Genomic DNA, 27,336 nt, shown 5'->3' on the forward strand with positions numbered 1-27,336 from the left:
ATTGACAATGTTCTAGTACTTATATTAAATGGTTGAAGTAGGGTAGGGAGAGAGACAAAAATGCTACCCTGTTTTCTATGAGAAAGTTTAAGATCAGACTCCTTTTCTTAGGCAGAAAGTAAAAAGATGGATGTAGAGAGAGATATTTAGAAAAGGAGGAAAATAAAGATGGTCTTATGTGTCTCCTAGCCTGGATCCACTCAATAAGAGAAGACAAGTCCAACTCAAAGTAGAGGTAAGGCTTGATTCTAAAGAGGTTCTAGAGGATGGCCATATATGCAACGCATTCCAGAGACAAAAGATTAAATAGAGGGTGCGAGCCTAAGGACATGGCCAAAGATGCGAGGTAGCTGCAGGAATTGTATCAGAGAAACCAGTCCCTGAGACAACAGTGTTAACAGGTGACAGAGGGAGAGCTAAATTCTTCCCTTCAGTTTGGGCAGAACTGCCTCTGTGTATAAATACACTAATCAGCAGAAGAAATTAGTATTGAGAGAAAAATAATGAGCCATAATATACAATCAATTTAAATAGAGTTTAAGGAACAGTAAGGCTAGCGCTAAATACAGGAAAGCCACTTCTATTTCTACAATAATTTAATCATTACTGACTACTTCTACACTGACAGGTATTTTGTACAGACAATGGTATAACGGATTGAGAGTCTGAATTATTTGCAAGTAGACTATTAGTCAAGAAGACTTAGAACTAGAATTCTATTGACATGCAGCCACCCTCAACAGACAGAGATTCAAATTCCCAGAAATAGTTGCTTCTATTTTTGGAGGGTCATCCTAATCCATAGACTCACGAGGCTCTAACCACTGGGGGAAAAAAAAAAAAGACTCAAATCATTTATCTCAACTTCTTTTCTTTAGAGATAATTGCTACCCCCTCCCTTTTTTTAAAGTTTATTTATTTATTTTGAGAGAGACAGAGACAGCACAAGCAGGGGAGGAACAGAGAGAGAGGGAGAGGGAAAGAATTCCAAGCAGGCTTTGAGCTGCCAACTGTGGAGCCTGATGTGGGGCTCAAACCCATAAGCCCTGAGACCATAGCCTGAGCTGAAACCAAGAGTCAGACACTCAACCAGCTGAGCCACTCAGGTGCCCCTAGAGATAACTGACCCTTGGATGAAGATCATTTATGTGCATTTCAGTATAGAAATCTGTAAATATCTTTGTTTTCCAATTAATATTAGCTACTAGGGGACTAAAAATGTGGCAATAAATTGAAATATTTGTTGAAAAGATATTTCCTTTAAATGTTTTTAGCCAATTCACTTATGTCATTATTATACTTGTTCATTAAAATAGCTACCATTTATTGAATACTTGAATATGGTAGGCCCTGTGTAAACATCCTCTCATTCAACTAACCCAATCACTATGAAAGATAGGCATCATTACTTCTCTTTTATAGGTGAGAATCATGAGGCTCAAAAACCAGCTAGTAAATAACAGAGCAAGGATGAGAACACATTTTGTCTAATATCTACTACTCTATCAGGTTGTGTCACCATGGAAACATTAGAAAAACACATCAGAAAAAAAAAAAAGCAAAACTGCCTCTAATATGTGATCTTTCAAGTGTTTTATTATTTTTTTTAATGTTTATTTATTTTTGAGAGAGAGAGAGAGACAGAGTGTGATCAGGGAAGGGCACAGAGAGAAAGAGAGACACAGAATCCGAAGCAGGCTCCAGGCTCTGAGCTGTTAGCACAGAGCCCCAAGCGGGGCTTGAACTCACGAACCATGAGACCACGACCTGAGCTAAAGTCGGACGCTTAACTGACTGAGCCACCCAGGCACCCCCTCAAGTGTTCTTAAAATATGTGCGCAAGTGAATATTTTACTGAGGTTTACCTTAAGGAAAATATGGTCATAAAGAGGGCTGACATGCTGCAAGTATTTCAAAATTCTATCTATAATTAAAGATGAAAAATTTAAAAACCAGTAATTGTCCAAGTCAACATTGAACAGCATGGTGAAATGATTATGGGCTCATTTGTGGACAGAGAACAAGACTGACAGGTTGCACTGGGTCTATTTGTCTTCATTTCTCACGTGGAACACTGATGTCAATGCAGGAACTAACTCTAGGTAGGCAGGAGTCACTCAAAATTTATCACCTATTGACCTTAGACACTTAAAAAAGGAGCTTGGATTTCAAGGGGGTTGAGAAACAACTCTCCTCTTGCTTTAGGTTTTATCATGGATGGGGGGAGGGGGCTCCCCAGGTAATAGACTCTGAAATAGACATCAGCATGCATAAAGTCTATTAGGAACTGCTTTTGAGATCAATGTCTGTGAGAGAGAAGAGAAGGAAGCAGGACTGTGCAGAGGAAGAAGTTGTGTGGTCTTTCTATGGAAGACTGTATTCTTGCAATGGCCCTAGGGAATATTACAGGTTGAGGGCAGGAGGCCGGGTTTCCACACCCTCATGTTGATCAGTCATTGCATGTGGGTGCCCTGAGAGGAGTCGTGACCTTGAGTTAAGGCAGGTGTTTGCACCTGAGGCAGTTTCCTGAGAGGGCTGGGGTTGGCTGCTGGCAGCACTTCGAATAGCCAGGGGAATAAATTTTTCAGGCCTGAAGGGGGATCAGAGCAAAGCAATTACAACATCCATCTCAGGTTTGCTGCCTTTGATCACATGTCCAGTATCACTTTTATTATTTAAAGTATCTGGGGTAAGTCATCATAAAATGTCCCAAGAATTCCCAAGCTTGGTGAAGATTAACCTCGCCTTTAGACTTGAGAACTTCAGTAAAAGGACAAAATGGTGTCAGTTAGTTAGAACTTAGGCTTGTGTTTTTCTGTGAGCAAGGCAAGAAATCCCGGTAGTCAGTGAGAGAAAATGGCCAGATAACTGAAAAACAGAAGGCAGGTTAGGAAGTAGCTCAGACCAGGTTGTGCCCATCTGTCTGTGTGAGAGGATGCTAATCCTTGTACAAGCAGATCTGGGACTATATAAAGCTCTTTTGTGGGCTGGATTTAGCCCAAACATTGTAGTTTGCTGACACTTGATTTTTAAAATTAGCATTAAAAACCCAGGTACAGGAATCTGTTTGGTTTCATTTGCATTCAGTACCATAAGATCCGTGTGACCTTGGGCCATATCCTAAAGCTCCCTATGTCTCAATATCCTTATCTATTAAGTGGGTATAATAATAGTGCTGGCCTTACAGGGTTTAGAATAGTAGAGGATCCAAGTTAAACATCCAGCAGGTAGTCTGGCATTTATCAGGTACTCAGTAAGCAATTTTTGGAACTGTTATGGTTGTTATATTTGTTCTCATACTGAGCTAACTGAATATTTTCTGTCAAAGCCACTATTAGCCCAAATTTTGGAGGCAATAGAATAAGAGAATAGTTTGAGTTGTCAAAATTGTAAAGCAAAAAAAAAAAAAAAAAAAAAAAAAAAATTAAAAAATTGTAAAGCAATAATCAAGGAAAAGGTTGTATCAAGATTCTTTATACTATTCTTTCAACTTTCCTGTAAAATCTGAAATTATGTTAAAAAAAACAAACAAACAACCCAAAGCTCTTTGACTTACCCTGCTGGGATTGTTTGGGATAGAAGCATGCATCTGGGAGCCTTGACACCGCTTGGTTTTATGTAATTATACCTTTTTTAATTTAGCCCTTAATTTTTGTGAAAACAATCACTCTATTTCAGCTATGGTATGAGAATAAGAAAAATAACGTGTGTCCATATTTGGATTAGAGAGAAAAGGGGAACATCGTGTCCATGGAGTCCTGATAAGATACAAGCAGGGAAAATTGCAGTGAGAAGTCTCCTATAATGAGGCGAAAATGCGGGAAGAAAGACTCCAGAAAGACACATACTGCTATATTTGTTCTCATTTCCTTCTGGAGATATTTCTTTCTTGGAGAAAATGGATATTTATAAGCACCGACTGTATGCCAGGAACAGTAGTAGGTGTTTCACATGTTTTCTCACTAATAACAATCTTGTGGGGGAGAAATACTATTGCCATTTTACAGTGAGAAAAACTGAGGGTCAAAGAGAATAATTAGGTTTCCCAGGACCACACAGTAAGCAAGGGTGTAGCATGGGTTTAGGGTCAGAAACAATTGAGGTTAAATGTCCATCAGCAAGTGAATGGATACATAGATTGTGGTATATCCTTATAATGGAGCACGACTCAGCAATAACAAGGAATGAACTATTGAACAAATCAACATGGTTTAGTTTCAAAGTAATTGTACTGAATGAAAAAAGCCAGATAAAACACACATTGTGTTCTTCCTATAAATTCTATTTATAGAATTCTAGAAACTGAAAACGAATCTATAGTGCAGGTCAGGTCAATGGTTGCTTAGAGATGAGGTGGAGTGGGAAGTGGCAGGAGAACATTTGGGAAACCAGTTTCTTTATCAGTTGATAACACCTCAGAGGGTTGGTGTGAAGATGAAAAGAAACTAATGACTGAAGTGTTTACTATAGTGCCTTATATGATAGCAAGCATCAGAAATTATATAAATCCTAAACTCTGAGTTCTTCCTTCTTAGAGCTTTCTCCACTTCAAGTGGTAATGCTAGTCATGGTTACTTTTATTTATAGCTATACTTCAAACACATTGATCTTAAGCCAAAACACAAGATCTTTCCGTGAAACTAAACCATGACAAATTTTATGATTTGAGTTCAGGGGCACCATCTCCTGCTGGGGGACCAGGCCAGAATCTTCTACATAAAAGCTGTTTTGTCTTAGAGCCAACAGTTTGTCCAACTTGTTGCCATTGTGCCCTTTGGCTCCAGAATTTTTCTTTAGTTCCTTTTCATAATTCTTTTTCTTTACTGATATTCTAATTTTGTTCATACATTGTTTTCCTTATTTCCTTTAGTTCTTTGTCCATTTTTTCCTATTAGTTCTTGGAGCATATTTAAGACAGCTGTTTTAAAATCTTTGTCTAGTAATTCCTCACAGATGGTTTTGTTCCTTTGAATTTGCTATACTTTGCTTGTATGTCTTGCAATGTTTTCGGTCAGACTAAACATTTGACTATTATAATGCGGTAACTAGAAGTCAGGTTCTTCCCCTTTCACAAGGTTCACTATGTTTTTGGTTGTTGAAGGCTGTAGCAGCCAGTTGATTTAAATGCCCTTCCCAAACTATTATTGTAGACTGTATTCCTTGTCATTGTGGTCACTGAAGTCTCTGTTCCTTGGCTTATGTTCAGCTAGTGTTGTAACAGAAATATCCTTGAATGCTTTGCAAATTGGATCTGAGCCAGGGCCCTCCATCAACTTACCAGATTTCACTGTACCAAGGGATCAGCCCAAGATGAAAGCATAGGGTCTTCTCGGGTGAATTCAGAGTATGTCTTGCCCTGAGCATACACATGGCTTTCTAAATCCACTCCCCCACCCCCCAACCCCTTCATATACATAGTTGCTTTTGAGCATCCTAATTTCGCAAAGAAACTTTACCTAGTTTTTGGCTTGGGCAGTCTGTTGTATGTTTCAACTGTAATCTCTGTCTCCAGTGTCTGCTGATTGTTAATTCAGTGTCCAGTGTTTTCAAGCTTTTTCACCTGAGTTCTGAGTTAGGCAAAACAGGGCAGAATACTTTGCATCAGAGGCTGTCCCACATTAGTCTGCTCAGGATGCCATAACAAAATACCACAGCCTCGATGGCCTAGACACCAGAAATGTATTTCTCACAGTTCTGGAGTATATAAAGTCCAAAATCAAAGTACCAGCCAATTCACTTTCTGGTGAGGATTCTTTCTGGTTTGCAGATAGCTGCCTTCTGTGTCCTCACATGATAGAGAGAATGAGCTCTGGTGTCTATTCTTATAAGGGCACTAGCTTTACTGGATGAGGGTCTCACCCTCATGGCCTCATTTAACTTTTATCACTTCTTTACAAGCCCTACAATCACACTGAGGGTTAAGGCCCGAACATATGAATTTTGGGACATACAATTCTGAACAAGGTCAGTGTGGTCCCTTCAGAACCAGGGAAACAGTGGCACACTGGGAACACGGGTAGCTGCTATTTTTTTAGTGCTACACGTTAAGACTCTGCCTCTTTATGATTTCCGTGGCATTATGACTACTGACTTAAGACTATTGCCCCTTTAAAAGTACTGATATTGTAAGACTGTCCTCATACAGGGAAAAGAGTAGGGGAAAGACATGTAAAATGACCACAAACTCTTCCTACTGTTTTGAGGTGACTTTTTCTTGATACAGTGCTCACTGAAACTTTAAAAAAAAATTCTTTTTTCATGTTTATTTATTATTTTTGAGGGACAGAGCATGAGAGGGGAAGGGGCAGAGACAGAGAGGGAGACCCAGAATCTGAAGCAGGGTCTAGGCTCTGAGCTGTCAGCACAGAGCCCAACGTGGGGCTTGAACCCACAAGCTGTGAGATGATGACCTGAGCTGAAGTCGGAGGCTTAACCAACTGAGCCACCCGGGTGGCCCTACAGTGCTCACTGAAACTTTTAACTGTTTTCTAGAGTTCTCACAAGATTGGGTCTGACCATTTCTGCTTATTTTTTGATGTTTCTGTGGGAGAGTGAGATTTTGGAACTTCCTACTCTGCCATTATGTTCTTCTTATGCAAAACACTGTAATTTTTGCATTTTTTCATAAGCCTTATGTTATTCTTCAGACCAAAGTTTTCACAATGCTTTTCACTTCTTATTAATGAAAAGAACTATTTAGATCTCTCTTAAACAAAATGAGATTTATTAGAAATGTATTTTAAAGAATGGAAAAATTATCCATTTAAACTAACAACAAGAAACAAAGTATAATTTAATAGAAGAATACAGTGTAGGGATCCACAGAACTCCAGAGCAGTCAGGCCACTTGCAGTATGATGGCCAGAGGAAATCTGCACAAAGCTAGAAAGTGACTGTCTCCCCTTTCACTCTCTCTCTTCCCAGAGAAGACCAGGTAACCACAGATCAGGGTTACTACCCTTTTCAGATAGTCTGCTTCATTTCTCTCTCTCTCCAGAGTAGATTTCCCTTATCTTGGATTTACATGTCTGGGTTACAAGTCCCTCTCTGGATTATAGTTTTAGTGTTCGACAGACAGAAACGAAGACTTCTCTCCCAATTCCAAATTCTCAAAACAGAGAATCTGATTGATTCAGATTCCTCTGAGGATCAAAGTCTATCCAATCAGCTATGACCAGAATAGAGGAAGTGTCCTCTCATATAAACAGGACTATGGGGATTCAAGCTGTAGATGAGAATTGGAGCAAAAGAGAGGAGGAAGAGGGTCCTTCTCAATGGATGAGCAGAAACCCAACAAAGTATCTATCACAATCCATTTTTAGATTTGTACACATTTAAATACAACTTAAAAGAAATGAGAACAAAAGTGTGCCACAATATGCAGCTAAAATGTGTAAGACATTAGTTCTTTACAACAAAAGAAGTAGTATACACACTTATAATTTACTGCTTAGGGATTTTAAACTAAAGCTAGCTTCACCTATTCCATTTACAACAAATGTGTCCTGCTTTTGTTGAACCACGAGGGAAAACAATTAAGGAATATTCTGATTCTTATTCCAGGGAACTAGAGGAACACAGGGTAAGTAATCCCAGAGAGCCTAATCTCATAAATTGAGAATCTTTCCCTAGATGACACAAGTTACTCAGTGCAACAGTGGCAGTCTCTGCTTTCAAACTAATATGCTGTGAGTTATGCTGAGTCCTCTTCCCATGAGGTTAAAAGTATTTCCTAAACTTTCTTTTTTCTCTTTATCACCTCCTCTGCTCCATTCTTCACCTTTATCCCCTCTACATGTCAATCAATTTAGAAAATAACTCTAATGTTGTAGCTGTCTCAAAATCTTGGCAGATTTTGTGAAGATGTAGCTGTGTGAGAAATAAAAACTGTTTGGAAATGCTCTTTTAGTTTCCATAGGATGAAAATACATCATCCTGGAAGGTATTTTCTTTCCTTTCCTTTTTTTTTTTTTTAAGATTTATTTTATTTTTTTTAAGTTTATTTACTTATTTTGAGAGAGAGAGAGAGAGAGCAAGCAGGGTAGGAGCAGAGAAAGGGGGGAGAGAGTGAATCCCAAGCAGGCTCTGCACTGTTGGCCCAGAGCCCAATGAGGGGCTCAGACTCACAAATTATGAGCTCATGACCTGAGCGGAAATCAAGAGTCAGGTGCTTAACCAACTGAGCCTCCCAAGTGCCCCCCCCCCCCAGGTAGTTTCAATATGAAACAAGAAGCCCTGTTGAAAAGCACACTCTCACCAGAAAAGACAGCTCTGTCCTTTTTTTTCTAGAGTTCTCCTTCCTATTCAAGTTAATAAAGATGGTAAGTAGCAGGGGTCATCTACAACTACAAATAACCTGATGTCTAGTTAAGCCGGTAGTTTCAACTGATTTAGAGTCATACTGAAGACCAGAAAGGAAGAAAGAATAATACAACAAAACACCCGGAATTTAAATAATTCATCCACTACATAACGAGGACTTGAATCTTACACTAAAGCTCTATCTTACTCATCTCACATATTTACCTCTGGGGTCATCCACACCACCAAACTGTGCGTTGTCAACAACTGCATGACCTCTGATGTTTCCCTGTATAAAGACTTTCCTGTGTGCCCAAGTCTTCCTCACTGAAAGAGCAAGATGTATATTCTATCGTTTATTTTCTTGCTGTTGGGTACAATTTTGCTCTAGGATAAATTCTTAGACTCAGACCAAATTATTGGTTAAATGTATGTCTATTACTAAGTATGCTTAACTACCACTGTTACCACAAAGAGGGGCACACACCCAACTGCAATTACAAATTAATTCATGAAAAGAAAAAGGAGGCAGTCATAATTATGTATTCTTTTTAAAGTGCAATAAATTTTCAACAGGCTAATAAAATGAGATCTGACATATAATAACCTACCATCCCGCCATACTCTTAAATCTTACTGCTTACTATGAATGATGCTAATATTTTATAAATGTACACAGTAAAATCAGTAATAAGTTATCACCTCTTGAAAGAAAAGTCTTCATGGTGTACACACCTAAAATATTTAATGCTTAATTGCTTAAAAATAAAATAGGATAGACCTCATGAGCCTAATGTAATTAAAAGAATGTCAATGCTTTTCAATTACACTGTCACATATAATGTGATTAATCACCTTTTGAGGCATGTTGGGATTATTTTCCCCAATTCATGGATAGGGAAATTGAGATTTAGAGAGTTTAGGTGACTTGCCATGGGCCTCTCAGCTAATCAGTGATAAAACTGGGAGCATTATCCAAGTCTCAAGGGTTCCACTGCTCTATTCACTACATGTTTCCTCCAGGGTTATCGATGTTTATATTGCAATAAGATTCACAAGTGATTTCTCTATGATCATGTCCAAAAACCTTATATAATACAGGTGTCAGGGATCAAAAATAATACCAGCATTTTATGTATCCCTTTAAAGTGAAAAAGATATATTCTTCTTCATCGAATTGCTTATTCATTCAAACAACAAATCATTAAACACCTATGTATGTGTCAGCCATTGTGCTAGGGTCTATTATACCCAGCTATATTAGTTATCTTTGCTCTATAACAATTTATCCCCAAATTTAATGGCTTAAAACAACAAACATATATTATCCTATAGTTTCTGTGGGCCAGGAATTTGGGAGCAGCTTAACTGAGTGGTTCTGGCTCAGGATCTCTCCTAAGGTCAGTAAAGATGTTGATGAGGGATGCAGTCATCTGAAGGCTTGACTAGGGTTGGAGCATGTGCTTCCAAGTTCACTCACATGGCTATCCTCAGGAGTCCTTGGTTCCTCAGTGGCTGTTGGCCAGAAACCTTAATTACTCATAATGTGGGCCTCTCTAAAGTTGCCTAAGAGTCTTGTGACTTGACAACCATCTTTCCCCAGCAAGCAATCCCAGAGAGAAAAGAAGAAAAAAGCTGGCATATGCTTTAAGATCTTCTCTAAGAAGTCTCACTACATCATTTCTACATTCTATTCATGAGAACAAGTCACTAAACACAGTCCAATCTCAAGGTGAGAGGAATTAAGTTCCACCTTTTGAAGGAAGAAGCATCAAAGAACTTGTGGACATATTTTAAAGCCACTATATCAGTGAATATAATTTAATTTACAGAAGTTAATCTAATTATTACAAAATTATTTGTTAACCTCATTATAACATGTAGGTATTTAAAGGAAACTAAGTGTATTAAAGAGTGGCTTCTTTATAGTTGTTATTTATTTGTTCCCATTTTGTGTCCTTATTTTTATTTCACCCTGTTAAAAAATTCTACATACAGTGCCAAATAAATTATGACTTGTCCTATCGTGTTGTATCAATTTGGAATTGTATTCAGTACTTATAACAGAAAACCCAAACAACAAAACCTTAAATAGGAGGGATTTATTTTCCCTCACATAACAACAAATCTAGAAATGGTCAGTCCAGAGCTAATAAGCTGACCCTCCAAAGCAATCACAACCCTGGTACCTCTGACTTCCTACACTATTAATACTGTGTGGGGCTTTGGTTATTATGGTTGAAATATGGATGCTCCACCTCCAGCATCATGTCACTGTTCCAGGTAAGACAACAAAAATAGGTACAGGCCCAATGGCTAAAAGGACATTTCTTCCATAAACTTTGGGCCTCTCCTAGCAATATCAATTTGCATTTTATTGAAAGGTCACATGGCCAGTCATGGCTTATAGAAATCTGGAGAAGTAAATACTTTTTTTTTTTTTTAACACGTTTATTTATTTTTGAGACAGAGAGAGACAGAGCATGAACGGGGGAGGGTCACAGAGAGAGGGAGACACAGAATCCGAAACAGGCTCCAGGCTCTGAGCTGTCAGCACAGAGCCCGACGCGGGGCTCGAACCCACGGACCGTGAGATCATGACCTGAGCCGAAGTCGGACGCCTAACCGACCGAGCCACCCGGGCGCCCCGAGAGGTAAATACTTTTAATTAGACACACTGTCACCCTGAAAAAATATCAGAGTTCTGCTAGTAAGGAAGAAAGTATTTTGGTTTAAACAACTAGCAGTGTCTACTGCCCTGCTCCAAGGAGCCTCAACACACATTATCCTGCTCCAACGAGCTTTGACACACATTATTGAAATACCACACCAGACAAACAAACATACTGTCCAAGATTTATCTGTTTCAAATGGGAGAATCTAGTCATTGTGAGTCTCATATATAAAGCATATTTTTCAAAGTAACCACAATTTTCTTTTTTCTAGTTGATAACATTGAAGAATTGGCTGACATTAATGTCACTACTAGGAATCTGTCCAAGGAGATAATTATACAGTTGTGCAAAGGTACGTGCAAAAGGAAGTTCATCAGAGTTGTTCATAATATCAAAAATTTGGGTGAAAAAAACCAAAATATCAATAGAATACTGGTTAGATAAATGATAGTACATCCATTTAACAGGCAACGCAACTTTTAAAAATGATGTTAATTATGATATATTGTTCAGTGAGAAAAGAACTATATAAGATCCAGTTTATGAAATATTGTATTTTTATGTCTTTATGTGTTTTTCTTTATATCTGGAAGAATGTAACACACATTTTTAAAACTGCTTATCTGTGGGTTATTTTTTTTTTATTTGTTTGAATAACTATGTATGGTTTTCATACAAATAACAGCTATTTTCAAAAATACCCAATAGGATGGGAGGGGCTGACTTGATCTAGTTTTTGTTCATATCAATATTACTTCCTGCCAGTAATTTTTTTAGACATGCAATGGCTGAACTTATCTTTTTGGAATGGTTTCTTATCTTTGCTCAATGGAAAAAGCAAAGTTATTTCTTACTCATTAAAAATTTCAGTACAATTAAACATTTTTTTCAATAAAATTAAAATTAGGTAAGGTATCTTGAGTTTTTGTTTTGCTTTCTGTTTGGAACACTGTGACCTCTGGAAGGGTCTCCTTTTCCTGTTTCACAGTAGTTGTGGAAAGGAAGGGGGTAAGGCTGGGCAATTAACCATACACAGGTTGGGAAAAAGAGAAGAGAATACAGGTAAGGGTGGAAGGGAAAGAAGTCTGGACAGATGTGTGGGGAAAAGAGTACTAACCTGAACATCAGGATACTTGCACCTCTAAAATGGTCTATCAGTTTTTCTGACCTCAGTTTTTCTCATCTGAAAAATAAAAGGTTTAAATAAGAATCACTAGATGTTCTTCAATTCTTTTGTAAGATCCCTTTGGATCTATTAACGGCCTATCATGGCAAACTCCAGTAGAGCTGAATCTAAACAAATTAAAGGAAAAAGAACAAGAACTTACATACATTGCTCCGTATTTCTCCCAGGCATGTTAAGTAACTTGCCAGGGTTGCACAGCAAATAGGAGGAACCAAGATTGCAGCCCAGAGCCTACACTCCTAAAGGCTATACTGAAAGGCACTTAAGAACTGACTGAGGAAGGCGTTTAAAGGAAGGATAGCTTTCTTACCCTCAAGCTAAGGCCTTGTAGACAGGGGATGGTTAAAGCCAAGACCTTATCCCCACCTCCTGACTGCTGTGGGGGTTGTCTCAGTGGCTCACAGGCTCCTCCCTCTAATCAAAAAACAGCTTTCTGATTCAAAGTCCTTTGGCCAACGAAAAGAAAGATGAGTTTTACAAAGCGCTAAGGAAGCTCTTCCTGTTATTGCCTGGCAGCACTGAAGTAATGACAGAACCAAACCGCGTGTGCTACAGAAGGCTTTGTGGTACCACTGTTTTCAACCCTTCCGGGTTCACACATCTGGTTACCCAGCACCCGTTTGCATATCTCATCTTGCCGTATTTCCTTTCATTAAGGACAGAGAGATACTGACTACAGAGAGTACGGGGTGGGTGGGTGGGTGGATGAGTGGGGGACAGGAGAAAAAAGAACGGGAAGCAGGCTAGAGGCCAAAAGACTTCTGCAGGGTTAGAGCCTGTCCCTCACACAGAGGTCCCTCAGGTACCTCCAGCTTCAGTCCCTGCAGTTTCACTGCTTAGTCTCTCTCAAGGTCCGGAAGCTAGTGCAAAACCAGCACCAGGACCAGGAAGGAGAAGCCCAGCAGCGAGGAGCCGCAAGTGGGCAGCGACTACTGCTCATAGAAGACCCGACTTCCCAGACCCCTTCGCAGAAGGGCGGGGCGTGAGCTTGGCGGCCAATCTCCGCGTCCGCACGTCGCCATAACCCCGCCCCACCCTGCCCCCTCTCGCTCCGCCCTTCCCTGGGGCTGGTGCGGCGGCAGAGACGTCAGCGCTAGGAGACCCCTGGGTGGCGGCTGCGCCGTCGGCGGGCCGCGGCCTGGACGCGCTGCGGGGAGGGGCGGAGCGAGCGGGCGGGAGCGCGAGCTGGGTCCGCCTCGGCCGCCGCCGCCGCCGCCGCCGCCGCCGCCGCCGCCAGGGAATAATCTGGGCGGCAGCGGGCGGCCCCCGCTAGCGGCCACGAGCCACTTCTGCCGGTGCCGGGAGGAGCTAAGGTTGCCGGTCTCCTGTCGTCCCCCTCTCCGCCCCCCAGGAGGGGCGAGAGGGAGCCGCGGCTGATGTCAGGTACGGCCGGCGGAGGCGCCCTCAGGCTGCGGGTCCAAGGTCTCGGCTCCCTTCGTCCTCCCAGCTCGGAGTGTGCTTTTGGGGGAGCGTGGAGGGTGGAACCAAACCCGGGCGCAGCCAAACAGGTGTCTCGGGGTCGCCGCCGGGGCTGGGGACTTGGAGCTGCTGAGGGAGGCGCGGGGCACTTCCTCCTCCCGGCGCCACTGTGAACTGCCATTGGGGCAGCCTGCCCACCGGGCCGCTATTTTGTTGACGAGTAGCCTCCTCTTGGTGGTGGGTTCTTCCTTTCTGCCCTCTGGTGCCCCTCACCTCCTCTTCGCGCGCTGCCCGCCGTCGGGCGGCGGCAGTGAGACTCGAGCTGCGTCTCGGTCGCGGCGGGATCACTTAGCGGTCCTGCCCGCCGGGCGGTCCCCGCCCCGCCCCCCTCCTCCGACCTGTGGGTCCGGCCGGACTCGGGGCTCAGGTGTGGCCACCTTCATCGAGAGCCGCCGGGCTGCCGGGCAGCGCGAGTGCCTGGCGAGCGAGCGTCTTCCCCAAGTGCCGGGGGGACTTCCTCGGGGCTTTCTTGGATCATCAGGTTTGTGGCTGATTTATTTTTTAAAATTTCACTGCCTCTGGCAAAGTGAGCTAGCCAGGTGTGTTTGGCTCACTTGCACGGTAGAGAAGGAGGCAAAGAGTTTATTTCTCCACCCCCGGCACCCCCTCGCGAGTGTGTGAGTAGTAGGTGCTGACAAGTTGGCCATACGCCTTCGAATTTGGATAAATTATATACTCTTAAAAGAAGAATGTAATTTGGGAGTGGGGATTTATTCTTCCCTAGCTCTTACTCTCCTCTTATTATTTTTTTAAATAATAAACAAGAAGGCACCACATGCTCTGGAAAAGTTGATTGGATTTATATCTAGTTTTCTAAATTCGTTATAGATATTGTAGTATATCTTTTTAACGCTTTTCGGGTTGGAAACTATTACGCTAACCATGACTTGACTTCATTATGAATTAAAAAGTTAGTTATAAAGGTAGAACTTTAACACGTTAAAGTGATTAGGCCAAAGTGACCTGGACAGAAATATGCTCATTTACTAAAAGTTAAGCATAGAATATAGATAGCTTGGCCTGGGTGCCAGGAACAAGTGTTGTGCACAAGTTCAACTTGTTTAATTCTGGTGTAGGTTTAGACAGTGGGAACTTGAAGTTTTAGGAGATATTTAAACAATTTTCCATACCCTTAGCAGATAAATGTCAAGTGAGCCTGATGCACATGATGCTGTGTGTTCTGAGTATTGAATATAGTAAACTATACTTATTTTGTTTTCCACTAGCTAGTATATATTGATGTGCAATTTAAGTGAATATAAAGTTTTAAGTTACCAAACAGTTAACTCTTTTCACCATATGTTAAGTAAAACAGTGATTTAGTAAGGAAAGTATGACTCATTTAAAATCTTCGTAGGAAAGGAGCATGGTGTTTAAGTACTGGTGGAGAACTATTAAAAATCTCTCTCAAATATGCCTGTAATTTGTATTTTTCTATATCTTTTTATTTAGGCCTCAGCGTTTAAAAAATATTTTGTGGTTGATATTCATAGATAGGATAGATACAGTTTTTCTTAAATATGCTTTTTTTTGGTATAGATTATACTAGTCTGTATTTCTGAGTAAATTTAATACCCAGAAATTCTTAGAATTTTATCACAAACTTATTTAGTGGTACATATAATGAATTAATTTTCACCCAGTCATAGAAATACAAAAGTGTGTCCTTTTAATGCTGTTTACTATTTGTATATTGATTTTTGCTCCCTAAGATAAAAATTGCATTTTACAGCTTATAGATTTTGTAAACCATGGTAATTTAAAATAGAGCCTTTGTGTGATGAAATTATTGATTGGAATTCTTGTGACATTGTAGCTGTAAACAAATGTTAAATGGAAAAGGGACAACTTGGTGAAATTCATTTCACATTCATTTAAAATTTTAAGCTTCCTAATACAACCATATTACTTTTAGAACATTTGTTGAGATTTGAATAAAGACGCTAGTGTACAAACTATAACAAGGTGGGAAGAAAAGTATGACAAAATTTTTTTGCTCCAAATTCATTACGATTAAGGTCATTCTTTTAAAAGAAGGAAGAAAGAGAAGAAAGAAAAGGAATATTGTTCTACAAAAAAGAAGTTAGCATTTTATCTTAAGATCTAAATGTATATCGGGGCGCCTGGGTGACTTGGTCAGTTAAGCGTCCGACTTCGGCTCAGGTCATGATCTCACGGTCTGTGAGTTCGAGCCCCGGGTCGGGCTCTGTGCTGACAGCTCAGAGCCTGGAGCCTGTTTCAGATTCTGTGTCTCCCTCTCTCTCTGCTCCTGCCCTGTTAATGCTCTGTCTCTCTCTGTCTCAAAAATAAAATAAAACGTTAAAAAAAAAAATTTAAAAAAAAAATCTAAATGTATATCTAATGTGTACTTAAATTTTCACTTTGCAACTAATTCGAATGAATGGCCAAGGAGAAAATACGTACCAAAATCTATAATGTGTGAATAAAAGAAGTGTCCCTTGGAGAAAAATATATAAAGAAGTTGATATTTGTTAAATAGAGGTGCCTGTAAGAAAGTAGGAGAAACCAAAAAATCTGAATAATTTATCTAGAACCTGTAGTATGAGCTGCCTTGCACGTTGAAGGCACATATTAAAGGCAGGAAAAAGCAATATTAGGTTGGCGAGATTCTGAAATGGGAAACCTGGTTAGTTTACAACTAAAGCTATGCACGAAAACATTTGAACTGGTGGAAATTAGATACAGCCAAATTTGAAATTATATATGGTTTGGTGTAGTAATTTGCATTCTTGGTCCTTGTATTATTTTCCTAGGGGTGCCATAACAAAGTATGGCAAACTGAGTGATTTAAAACAATAGAAATTCATCATCTCAGTTCTTCAGGCTAGAAGTCTGAAATCAAATGTTGGCAGAGCCATGGTCTCTAGATTGTAGGGGAGAATCTGTTCATGTCTCTGAGCTTCTTCTGTCACTGGCAGTCCTTCGTATTCCTTGACTTGCCACTATATCACTCCCCTCCATTCTTTCTTTGTCTGTATCTCTTCATATGGCATTCTGCCTTTTTTTTATAAGGATACCAGTCATATTGGGTTAGGGTCCACCTTGATGACTTCATCTTAACTTGATTACATCTGCAAAGACCCCATTTCCAAATAGGTCACATTTATCTTTTACAGTGTTCAATAAATTTTTAGCACCATAGGGCAGACCAAATCAGAGGGTGTGGTGGGAACAGAGTAGGGACATCTAAATTTACTTATTTATCATTTACTTATCTCACTGCTGACTCAGAACCAGGGAAAACAAACAGACACAAATCTCTGTCCTGGAGGAGCTTATATTCTAAAATGTTGGTTCTCAAAATGTCCCTGGATCTGCAGCATCAGCATCATCTGGGAACTTGTTAACAATGCAGATTTTCAGGCTCAACACACCCCCCCCCCGCCCCCACCAGACCTCTTGATTCAGAAACTGTTTTAAAAAGACTTTCAGATGATTCTGATGCAGACTCAGATTTGAGAATCAATGAACAAGATGGAGAAAAGAGACAATAAACAAGGTAAGTAAAATATGTAATATATTAGACGTTAGTAGGTGCTGTGGGTAAGAATAGGGAAAACCCCCTGAGAAGTAAAGGCCTGAAGGAGTTGGGGAGTGAGCCATGTGACTATGTAGATGAGTTGTGTTCCCAACAGAACAGCAGGGGCAGAGACCCTCATGTGTTTGAGGAACAGCAAGGAGTCCAGAGAGAACACAGCAAGGGAAACAGTAGGTTGAGTTTATGAAATTTGTTTGTTCGTTTTTGAACTGTAGAAAACAAATACTAGGAGGAGATATCAGAGAAAGAAGAGTGAGGATAGGATGGCAGACCGTTCAGGTTCATCTTACTGGTTTTGGCTTTGTCTCTGAGTGAGACTGAGAAGACCCTGAAGGATTTTGAGCAAATGACTAATGTCTTTTTAAAGGGATCACTTTGGTGAAATGGACTGGTAAAAATGGATTGAAGAAAGAAGGCTGTAAAGGGAAAAGTTGATTAGGATCCAGTTATACTAGTTGAGAGAGAAAGAGGGAGGGTGAGGAGAAGGAAGAAAAGGAATGGTAGGGTGGTAGGACTAGGGTGGTAGCCGTGGAGAGGTTAGAAGAGAGGTACAAGATGAAAAACATACAGGACTGTAGTGAAAAATAAGGTTTTTTCCTCCCTAGTTACTTCAGTCACTGAGTTGTCTGCCTCAAAGTTAACTGATGTTACAACTAGTCTTTATATATTCTTCCTTAGATATTTTATATATATATATATATATATATATATATATATATATATATATGATAAACAGGTTTCAACAGGTTAGTAGAGTGGTTCTTAACTGGAGCTGATTTTGTTGCTTGGGACAGTTGGCAACGTCTGGAGACCTTTTTAGTTGTCCCGACCAGGGGGAGTGCTACTAGTGTCTGGTGAGTGGAGGCCACAGATACTTCTAAAAATCTTACAGTGAACAGGACAGCCACCACAAGAGAGAATTATCCAGCTCAAGGTGTCAGTTGTGCCAATAAAAAACACTGGCTTGATGGGACTTAGAGAGGTTGAGGCACAGATAGTGAAGGGAAGACAGTATTGTGTAGACAGAGGAGACAATAGGAATAGAGGAGCCCACTGCATTGGGATGTTTAGTGAACTGTATAGGTAGTTCAGAATTACTGAAGAGTAAATTATAAGGCATGGGGTATTGAAATATGAGCCTGGAAATCTGGACAGAGTCTAGATCAAGGAGAGTCTATATATATATCATGTAAATTAAAGATGCTTAGTTTTTGTCTTATAGGCAGTGGGGCTCCATGGAGAATTCATGGAGTGACTTGGTCAGCTTTTCATTTTAGATAGATCATTCTGGGGGCACGTAGGTGGTTCAGTAGATTTAGCATCTGACTCTTGATTTCCTCTCAGGTCATGGGTTCCATGCTGGGCATGGAGCCTGCTTAGGATGCCCGCCCGCTCTCTCTCTCTCTCTCTCTCTCTCTCTCTCTTTGTCTCTCTCTCTCTGTTTCTTTGTCTCTGTCCCTTGTACTGCACACTCCCAAAAAAATATAGAAATAAATCTTTATCTTACACAGTTTTAATGACTGAAGTTGTGTTATGGGAGAAAATAGTTTTGAAAGGGTGAAGTGGACATCATCTCTTTGTTGTAAAGTAAAAGATGCACATACGTATAAGCTGATGTAGACATTACCCTTTTTGCAAGATACACAGAGAGATGCGAAAGAAAATGTACTCTTTTCTGTGTAGACATTTTTTATCTATGGTTTTAGTTTGGGTTTTTCCATTTGTTTTCTTTACATTTCTCTTATTTAAAAAGTAGCCACACACATTACTGGCAAAAAAAATCATAATCTGCCAAGTGTGCAAAGATTTTCCTTAGCACATGTAGATCATTGTTTTTGACAGCTGCAGAGTATTCTGTGGTATGGATCTACCTTGTTTGTTTATTTAACTAGTTCCTTATCAACAAGCAAACATCTTACAGCAATGGCTGCCATGAACATTTTTGCAGACGACTTTGTTTTTGTCCATAAGAGAAATTTTTTAAAAACATTTTTTTAAGCTTATTGATTTATTTTGAGAAAGAGAGTACAAGTGGGGGAGAGGCAGAGAGAGAATCCTAAGCGGGCTCTGCACTGTCAGTGCAGAGCCCAGTGGCAGGGCTGGAACTCACGAACTGTGAGATCATGACTTGAGCCAAAGTTGGATGCTTAACCAACTGAGCCACCAAGGCGCCCCCATAAGAGAAATTTCTGATGATGAAATGGTAGGTCAGGTCATACTCATTTAAAAATTTTAAAATATATTGCCAAATTGTCCTTCCAAAAGACGGTAAATATGTGTATTGTGAGAAAGAATGCAGGAGTGCCAGTTTTCTCTACCATGTCATTACTGTGTGTTACTAAACATTTTTACCAGTATGATAGGTTAAAATACTATCTCTGCATTTGATTTAGTTTTCTTTAATGGAATTTTTTCTTTTTCTTTGAGAGAGAGAGAGAGAGCCAGGGGGTGGGGAGTGGTGGGGAGAGGAAGGGGGAGAGGGAGAGAATCTCAAGCAGGTTCCACGCTCAGCGTGGAGCCTGATGCAGGGCTTGATCCCATGATACTGTGATCATGACTTGAACCAAAATCAAGAGTTGGATGCTCAACCTACTGAGTCACCCAGGTATTCCTCTTTAATTTGGAATTTGAATATCCTCGACCATTGTATTTTCTTCTCTGCAAATCCTTTGTTTTCTTTATCTGTTATTTTATTTTTTAATTTTTTAAATGTTTATTTTTGAGAGAGACAGAGACAGTGAGAGTGGGGGAGGGGCAGAGAGAGAGGGAGACACAGAATCTGAAGCAGGCTGCAGGCTCTGAGCTGTCAGCACAGAGCCTACGTAGGGCTCGAACTCACGAACTGTGAGATCATCACCTGAGCAGAAGTTGGACGCTCACCCAGCTGAGCCACCCAGGTGCCTGTTTTAACTTTATCTGTTTTTATATTAATCTTTTGTCTTTTTTGTTATGATACTTCTTGGCAATTTTGCTGTACAGTTTTTTTTTTTTCAACATTTTATATAGGAACATGTGTTTGAACCAGCAGTTTCATTGCCAGAAATTTAATCAATGAATAATTTCACTTTTCCTATAGTCATAGCTTCTGAGTTTTGAGAAGATCTCAATTCATGGTACAAAAATGATAAAGTGGGGTGCCTTGGGTGACTCAGTCGGTTAAATGTCCGACTTTGGCTCAGGTCATGATCTCATGGCTTGTGTGTTTGAGCCCTGCTTTGGGCTCTGTGCTGACAGCTGAGAGCCTGGAACCTGCTTCAGATTCTGTGTCTCCCTCTCTCTCCACCCCTCCCCCCCACAAAAGTAAACATTAAACGAAGTTTTTAAAAAATGTAAATGATGTTTTCTTCTAGTTTTGTTTTAATTTCATTTTTTTATAATATTGAAATCTTAGAAACATTTGGAATTTGAAAGAAAGTAGGTATTCAGCTGGCTGCTTTTTATCTTTTTCCTGAAAGATTATTTCAGTATCATTACTTGACTAAGCCATCTTTTTCTTGATTTAAAATAGTATGTATATTATGTATTAAATTTCCATACATAGTTTTTTTTGTTGTTGTTGTTGTTGTTTTTTAAATAAACCCTTTATTTTGATCCAGTAAAGACCACCAGGGTTATATATCTTTAGGCTGACAAAGGTTAATTAACTTGCATCTGTGAGGGAGACCACACACCAGAAGAACTATCAGCATTTTACTAAATAAAGAAGGGATAGGGTTATTATAGGATTTTGGACAAGGGCGGAGTTTAGACAAAATTTAAATGAAGCAATATTTGATAAGTTTGAAGTACAGCAAGGCTGTGATGTCAGGGGGTTAATTAACATCAGGCTGGGCTGAGAAGCAAACTCAAAGTCCTATTTCCTTAGAGACTACACAGTTAAGATAAATGTGGAATGTTGTGTCTGGGATACCCTATCTGAAATTCTGAGTTGGAAATTAAGCCTGTTGCTGTTTGATTAATGATCTATCATCCATACAAGAATGGGATGTTCCAGTCTCGCTCATATACTTTCAGATAGCTTAGTTCTGACAGTGTGGTTGTAAAGAAAAGAAGTCTCTCAGCAGTATGTCTGTAGTACTAATTAATAAGCATTAAAATTTTTTTTCTTTACAGAATCATAGATAAATTGATATGTCTGTTTAGCATGAATATCAAATTGTTTTAATTACTATATCACTGTTTATTGTAGGTAATATATTTTAATCTCTGGTGGGATTCATCTGCTCTCCATCCTGCAGTGTTCCTTTCAGGAACTTCCCAGTTATACTCACATATTTATTTTTCAAACATTAAGAATAACTTTTTACCACAAAAATCTTGTATTTTAAGTGACTCCATTAAGCTTAGTCTGACCCCACACCCCTTTCCAGAATTTCCCCGGTATATTCTCATGCTTATTTTTACAAAGCTTTTAAATGTTTCTTACCGAGTTATTTAACTTTTTAAAATCATCTTGTATTTTAGTTTGGATGATGTTACATACATAGATTAATTTGGAGAAAATCGGCATTGTTATCATTGATTCTTTTTTTTCCAATGTTTTATTGTGATAAAATACACATACAATTTAACATTTTAACCATTTTTAAGTGTATGTTTCAGTGGTGTTAAGTACATTGATATTGTTGTGCAACCATTACTACCATCTATCTCCAGAACTCTTTTCATCTTGCAAAACTGAAACTCTATACCCATTAAACAAGAACTTTCCATTCCCCCCAGTCTCTGGCAACCACCATTCTTCTTTCTATCTCTCTGGTTTTAATTGTTTTAATCCTGTTTAAATCCTCTGGTTTTAATCCTGTAAATAGAATTATATAGTATTTGTCTTTTTGTGGCTGGCTTATTTCATTCAGCATAACGTCAAAAGTTCGTCCATGTTATAACATGCGTCAAAATTTCCTTTCTTTTAAGGACTGAATAATATTCCGTTGTATGCACATAACACATTTTGCTTATCCATTTATCCATCGATGGACACTTGGATTACTTCCACATTTAAGCTATTGTGAATAATGCTGCTATAAACACAGGTATACAGATATCTCTTTGAGACTCTGCTCCCAATGCTTTGGGTCATAAACCCAGAAGTGGAAGTACTGGATCCTGTGGTAATTCTAACTTTTTAATTTTTTGTGTAACTATCATACTGTTTTCCATAGTGGCTGTACATTTTACCTTACAGTGCACACGTGTTTGCACTTCTCCACATCCTCACCAACACTTGTTATTTTAATAGTGGCCGTCCTATTGTATCTCATTGTAGTTTTGTTGGCATTTTCCTGATGATCAGTGACGTTGAGCATCTTTTTCATCCTCAACATGCTCATGCTTATCTGCCATTTATGTGTCTTGTTTGGAGAAATGTCTGTTCAAGTCCTTTGCCCATTTTGTTGGTTTTGTTGTTTGTTTTAGGAGTTCTCTAATGTATTCTGGATATTAATCCCCCATCAGATAGATGACTTAGAGATATTTCTTCCATTCTGTGGGTTGCCTTTTTACTTTGTTGATAATGTCTTTTTTTTTTTTAAGTTTTTATTTATTTATTTTGAGAGAGAGGTAGACTACCAGGGGTATATATCGTTAGGCTGACAAAGGTGACAAACTGTGAGATGGTGACCTGAGCTGAAGTCAGATGCTCAACTGACTGAGCCACCCAGGTGTCCCTGTTGATAGTGTCTTTTGATACACAGTATTTTAAAACTTTCATGAAGGCCAGTTTGACTACTTGTCTTTTGTTGCATGTGCCTTTGATGTCCTATCCAAGAAATTGTTCCCAATTCCAATATCATTTTTTCTTCTAAGAGTTTTATAGTTTTAGGTCTTATGTTTAGGTCGTTTATCTATTTTGAGTTGATTTTTGTGTATGGTGTTAGGTAAGGGTCTGGTTTCATTCTTTAGCATGTAGATATCCTGTTTTCTGAGCACCTTTTTTGAAAGACTGCCCTCTGTTCTTGTATGGACTTGGTCCATTTGTTGAAAATCTTTTAACCATAAATGCAAGGGTTTATTTCTGGGCTCTCTATTTTATTCCATTGGTCTATATGTCTTATCTTTATGCCAGTGCCACTATTTTGATTATTGTAGCTTGAGTATGCAAAAAAATATTTATGTTCTCATGGAACAGTAACAAAAAGGTATTCTCACTTTTGATTTTCTGAATCTGAAATTGTGGGAATATTTTTAAAAATAGAATTATAGCTTGAAACAATACAATTTGATTTTAACTTGGTTGTGAACTGTTATATAATTTTTGGAATGTTTATTGTTTCTTATCCTTACATGCTTTTTCAGGATTCATAAAATTCCACGGTCCTTTCTAGCACTAAGGTTGTGTAACCATGCTCAAAATACGTCAGGGTCATTAGGTGACAGCTGTGTGTTAATTTTCTATTTCTATAATCTTAATAAATTAGTACTAGAAAATGCTTTTAGTGTCTCTGTCTCAGAATTAATATGTAAGTCTTTTATAGTTAATTTGAGTTTAGATATGTCAAAGGAAAGAATATAGTTCATATTGTATGTCTGTTTTATGCCTTTAGGTTTCAAATGATGGATCCATATATGATTTTTTAATTTAGTAAATTAGATGGTATATAGATCTCTGTTTGCAGAAATCATTTCACCTGTATTCCTCCCTTCAGTGAGACAAACATGCAAACATTTGAATGCCTTTTGTAAGCCAGAGAGTGTGTTAGGTGCTAGAGATGTAGAGATAAGAACCTATCCATTTTTCTTAAGGACCTCTTAGTCTAGTGGGGAAGAAATGCACATTCTATTATGCAGTATGATATATACATAGTAGGAGGTGTGAATAAAGGAACAAGGAGACATTTGAGAGAAAGCAGTTAATTTGACCATGGGCATTAGGGAAAAGTAATCATGGAAAGTACCAAAACTAAGAAACCTTGAAAGAATTTGGCATCTATCCAGTAGACAAAATCGAGGAAGGCACACCATGCAAAAAGAATAGAATGGCTGAAGTCATCCATATGAAAGGTCATGGCAAACGGGAGAATGGCTGACTGCTCTTTACAGATAAGGGAGTATGAGAAATAAGAGAGCAGGAAGATAAACTAGAGCCAGTCTTCTGTACCAGGTAAGAAGTATGGACTTCATCCTGTGGCATTGGAAAATACATGTTTTTTAAACAAGACTGCTGTGTGAAGCCTCTATGAAGTTGTTGGTTAAGAGAAGTTAAAAGACCTGAGCATGGAGAAAAATGATCAAGACCTGGAGAGAGAAAAGTGTCATTTTGGAGGGATAAAATAGATGTGGAGATATAATCAGATTTGGGGGTTTGGGAGAAGAATAAAGAGGTAGATGCTTTGCTCCCTTATTTCAAGCCAGCTAATGTTTATTGCACTATCATCTTGTGGGAAGCATCATAGTTGGTAACTCTGAGAGGAAAGATACTATTTTGTGCCTTCTGGTAGTTTACATTCTGTGAACAGAAGAGTCTCCTTTGCATTGAGTAGTTAACTATTTTAACTATTTGTATTACTGTTTGTATCAAAAAGGGAGGCTGAATATAGCATGGTCCATTTTGGGTTCTGTTCACCCAGAAATCAAAACTCTCAAGCGTCCATCCTATTTTTCATGATCCAGCAAGCTACCACCCACCATTCAATATTTTTTGGAGAAAATTTTTTTTATCAGAATAATGTAGCAGTTCTCAAAGTGTGGTCCAGGGAAAATGAGATCTCTTAGACCCTTTCACGAAGACTATAAAATAAAAAATTATGATACTAATATCAGTATTTGCTTTTTTAATTCACTCTTTCGCCCATAAATGTATAGTTAGATTTTTTTTTTAAATTTTTTTTCAACGTTTTTTATTTATTTTTGGGACAGAGAGAGACAGAGCATGAACGGGGGAGGGGCAGAGAGAGAGGGAGACACAGAATCGGAAACAGGCTCCAGGCTCTGAGCCATCAGCCCAGAGCCTGACGCGGGGCTCGAACTCACGGACCGCGAGATCGTGACCTGGCTGAAGTCGGACACTTAACCGACTGCGCCACCCAGGCGCCCCTATAGTTAGATTTTTAAGAAGCTACATGTTATATGCCATTGCAAAAAATTAAATGCAGAAGGAGATATGGAATTCTAGATCCAGTGGTCTTCTATTAAACCAGATACTGAGATTTATAAAAATTTAAAGCAATGCCACTCTTCTCTTTCATTTTTTTATAAAACAAAATATTTTCCATAAAATGTTATTTATGTTAACAGGTAGTGCGTTTGCCATTATTACTTATGAATAAATGAATATTTAAAAACTTTTTATGTTTTAATTTCTAATAAAAATCTAATCAGTGAATATAACCCATAAAAACAAAAGCTATTTGAGGTCCTCACTAATTAAGTATTTAAAGGGATACAAGAGTATAATTTTTGATAGCTGCTTAAGTAATGTATACTCATTAAACTCAACTTGGAAACATGTGGGGAAAAAAATCTTAGTTGCCCCTACTCCTAACACTGATATTAGAAGTTAGAATTAAAATTAGAAATGAGAAATTATTAACATTTTGGCATATTTTTCTAGTCTTTTTTTTAAGGATTTTTTTTAAAGCACAGAGTTGGAATAACATTGTATGTAAAACTCTGCGTGCTTTTTTTCACTTGTGTTCTAACCGTGTTTCCATGTCATAATGCAATCTTTAAAAAACATTTTAGTGATTGTAAAGCGTTGTATTTAGTTAATGTACTTTATATAATTTTTCCTTTTATTCTAACTTTTGACCATGAATCTTTCTTTCATTTAGCAAACACTTGAGAGTTTATGTGCAGGCACTGTTCATAAATGCTTTTTTATATTTTGTTAAGATGATTGCCTTAGATTAAAAGTTGAGTCAGTGAGCTACACTTTGAAGGCAAAGAGGGAATATACTAAAGAAAATCTTAACTTGTCTTTTGAGTGTTTTATATTATCAGGTCACATGGCAAATTCTCAAATGTATTAGGTATTTACACAACTCTTTTAGCCTGCATAGCATTGTGGAAAGACTAAGTGAATGAATTTAAAGAAGAGTCTCCTTTGCATTGAGTAGTTAACTATTTTTATTTGCTAGATCATATTTTAGGGCAGTGTTATTTTTAATTTGTGATTCAGATGTACAAGTGACTGACTGTGCATATTTTCCCAGGTTCCAGACCTGCATCTTTTGACAGCTTGCTCAACATTTCTGAATCAGTGCCCTGCTGACACTTTACGATAGATACAGTATAATACACCAAATATTGATCTGACCAAAGTCTGTCATATTTTTAAAATATCTCTACTCATTACTCATACTTGTTGGATAGTTTAGGTATAAAATTCTAGGTTGGAAATGATTTCTCCTCAGAATTTTGAAGGATTTTCTCCATTGCTTTCTAGCTTTCAGTGTTGCTGTTTGAAAGTCCAAACCATTTCATTGTTGTTTCTTTGCCTCTTTCTCTGAAAGCTTACAGAATAGTTTGACCAAATTGCTCTGAAATTACTTGATACTATATCTTTTTTGGGTCTGTTTTTATTCAGAGTGCTAGCTATCATTGGATCCTTTCAGTCTGGAAACTTCCTTGAAATATTTAATTGTTGATACCTTCCCTTTTTTTTTATCTGCCCTTATAAATTGATCTTATCGATTTTCTCTCTTGTTTTCCATCACTTTATCTTTTTGTTTGCTCACTTTTGGGGTGATTTCCTTAACTTTATCTTATGCCTGTTCTATTCAATAGGTTTTTTTATTTTCTTATATTTTAATTTATTGGATTTCTTTTTGTCCTCATATATTTTTTTAAGCTACTGTCTTATTCTTATTTCAGAAATAGAATGCCATGACATTTTTTCTCTTAGGATATCAGTGATTGGGGTTTTTTTTTAGTTTTAATCTTATCATCTCTTCCATGTTGTTTTAAATTTGACTTTGTTGGTGTTTTTCTTTCATATTAAAGGCATTCCTTAAAATATCTGGTGATTCTTAAGTGGTTATTCATATTTTAGAGTAGATACTAAAAAGCTAATTAAAATCTCTATATACATTTTTGGGGCTATACGGTATTCACTGTACAATGATTGGATTGGAATGATAGATTGCTGAACCTATTGGGGATTCCATAGAGCAAATTAAACCAAATGATTTTTAACTTTC

General features: G+C 38.5%; 1 protein-coding gene across 4 annotated transcripts in view; it reads left to right on the forward strand.

The window, feature by feature from the left end:
• Nucleotides 1-13,280: 13,280 nt before the first annotated feature.
• The window catches only part of C1GALT1 (core 1 synthase, glycoprotein-N-acetylgalactosamine 3-beta-galactosyltransferase 1), a 41,675-nt gene continuing 27,619 nt past the window's right edge, over nt 13,281-27,336 (forward strand). For 2 of the 4 annotated variants that reach the window (XM_049641506.1, XM_049641507.1), the window contains exon 1: nt 13,286-13,545. In XM_049641506.1, coding sequence (XP_049497463.1) covers nt 13,539-13,545 — 7 coding nt within the window. In that variant the 5' untranslated portion in view covers nt 13,286-13,538. Of the gene's footprint in view, nt 13,546-14,041; nt 14,123-27,336 lie in introns of those variants that run through there. The other 2 variants (XM_049641509.1, XM_049641508.1) reach the window with 2 other exon arrangements.

The sequence above is a fragment of the Panthera uncia genome, chromosome A2 (assembly GCF_023721935.1).
Source record: "Panthera uncia isolate 11264 chromosome A2, Puncia_PCG_1.0, whole genome shotgun sequence".
Taxonomy (NCBI): Eukaryota; Metazoa; Chordata; class Mammalia; order Carnivora; family Felidae; genus Panthera; species Panthera uncia.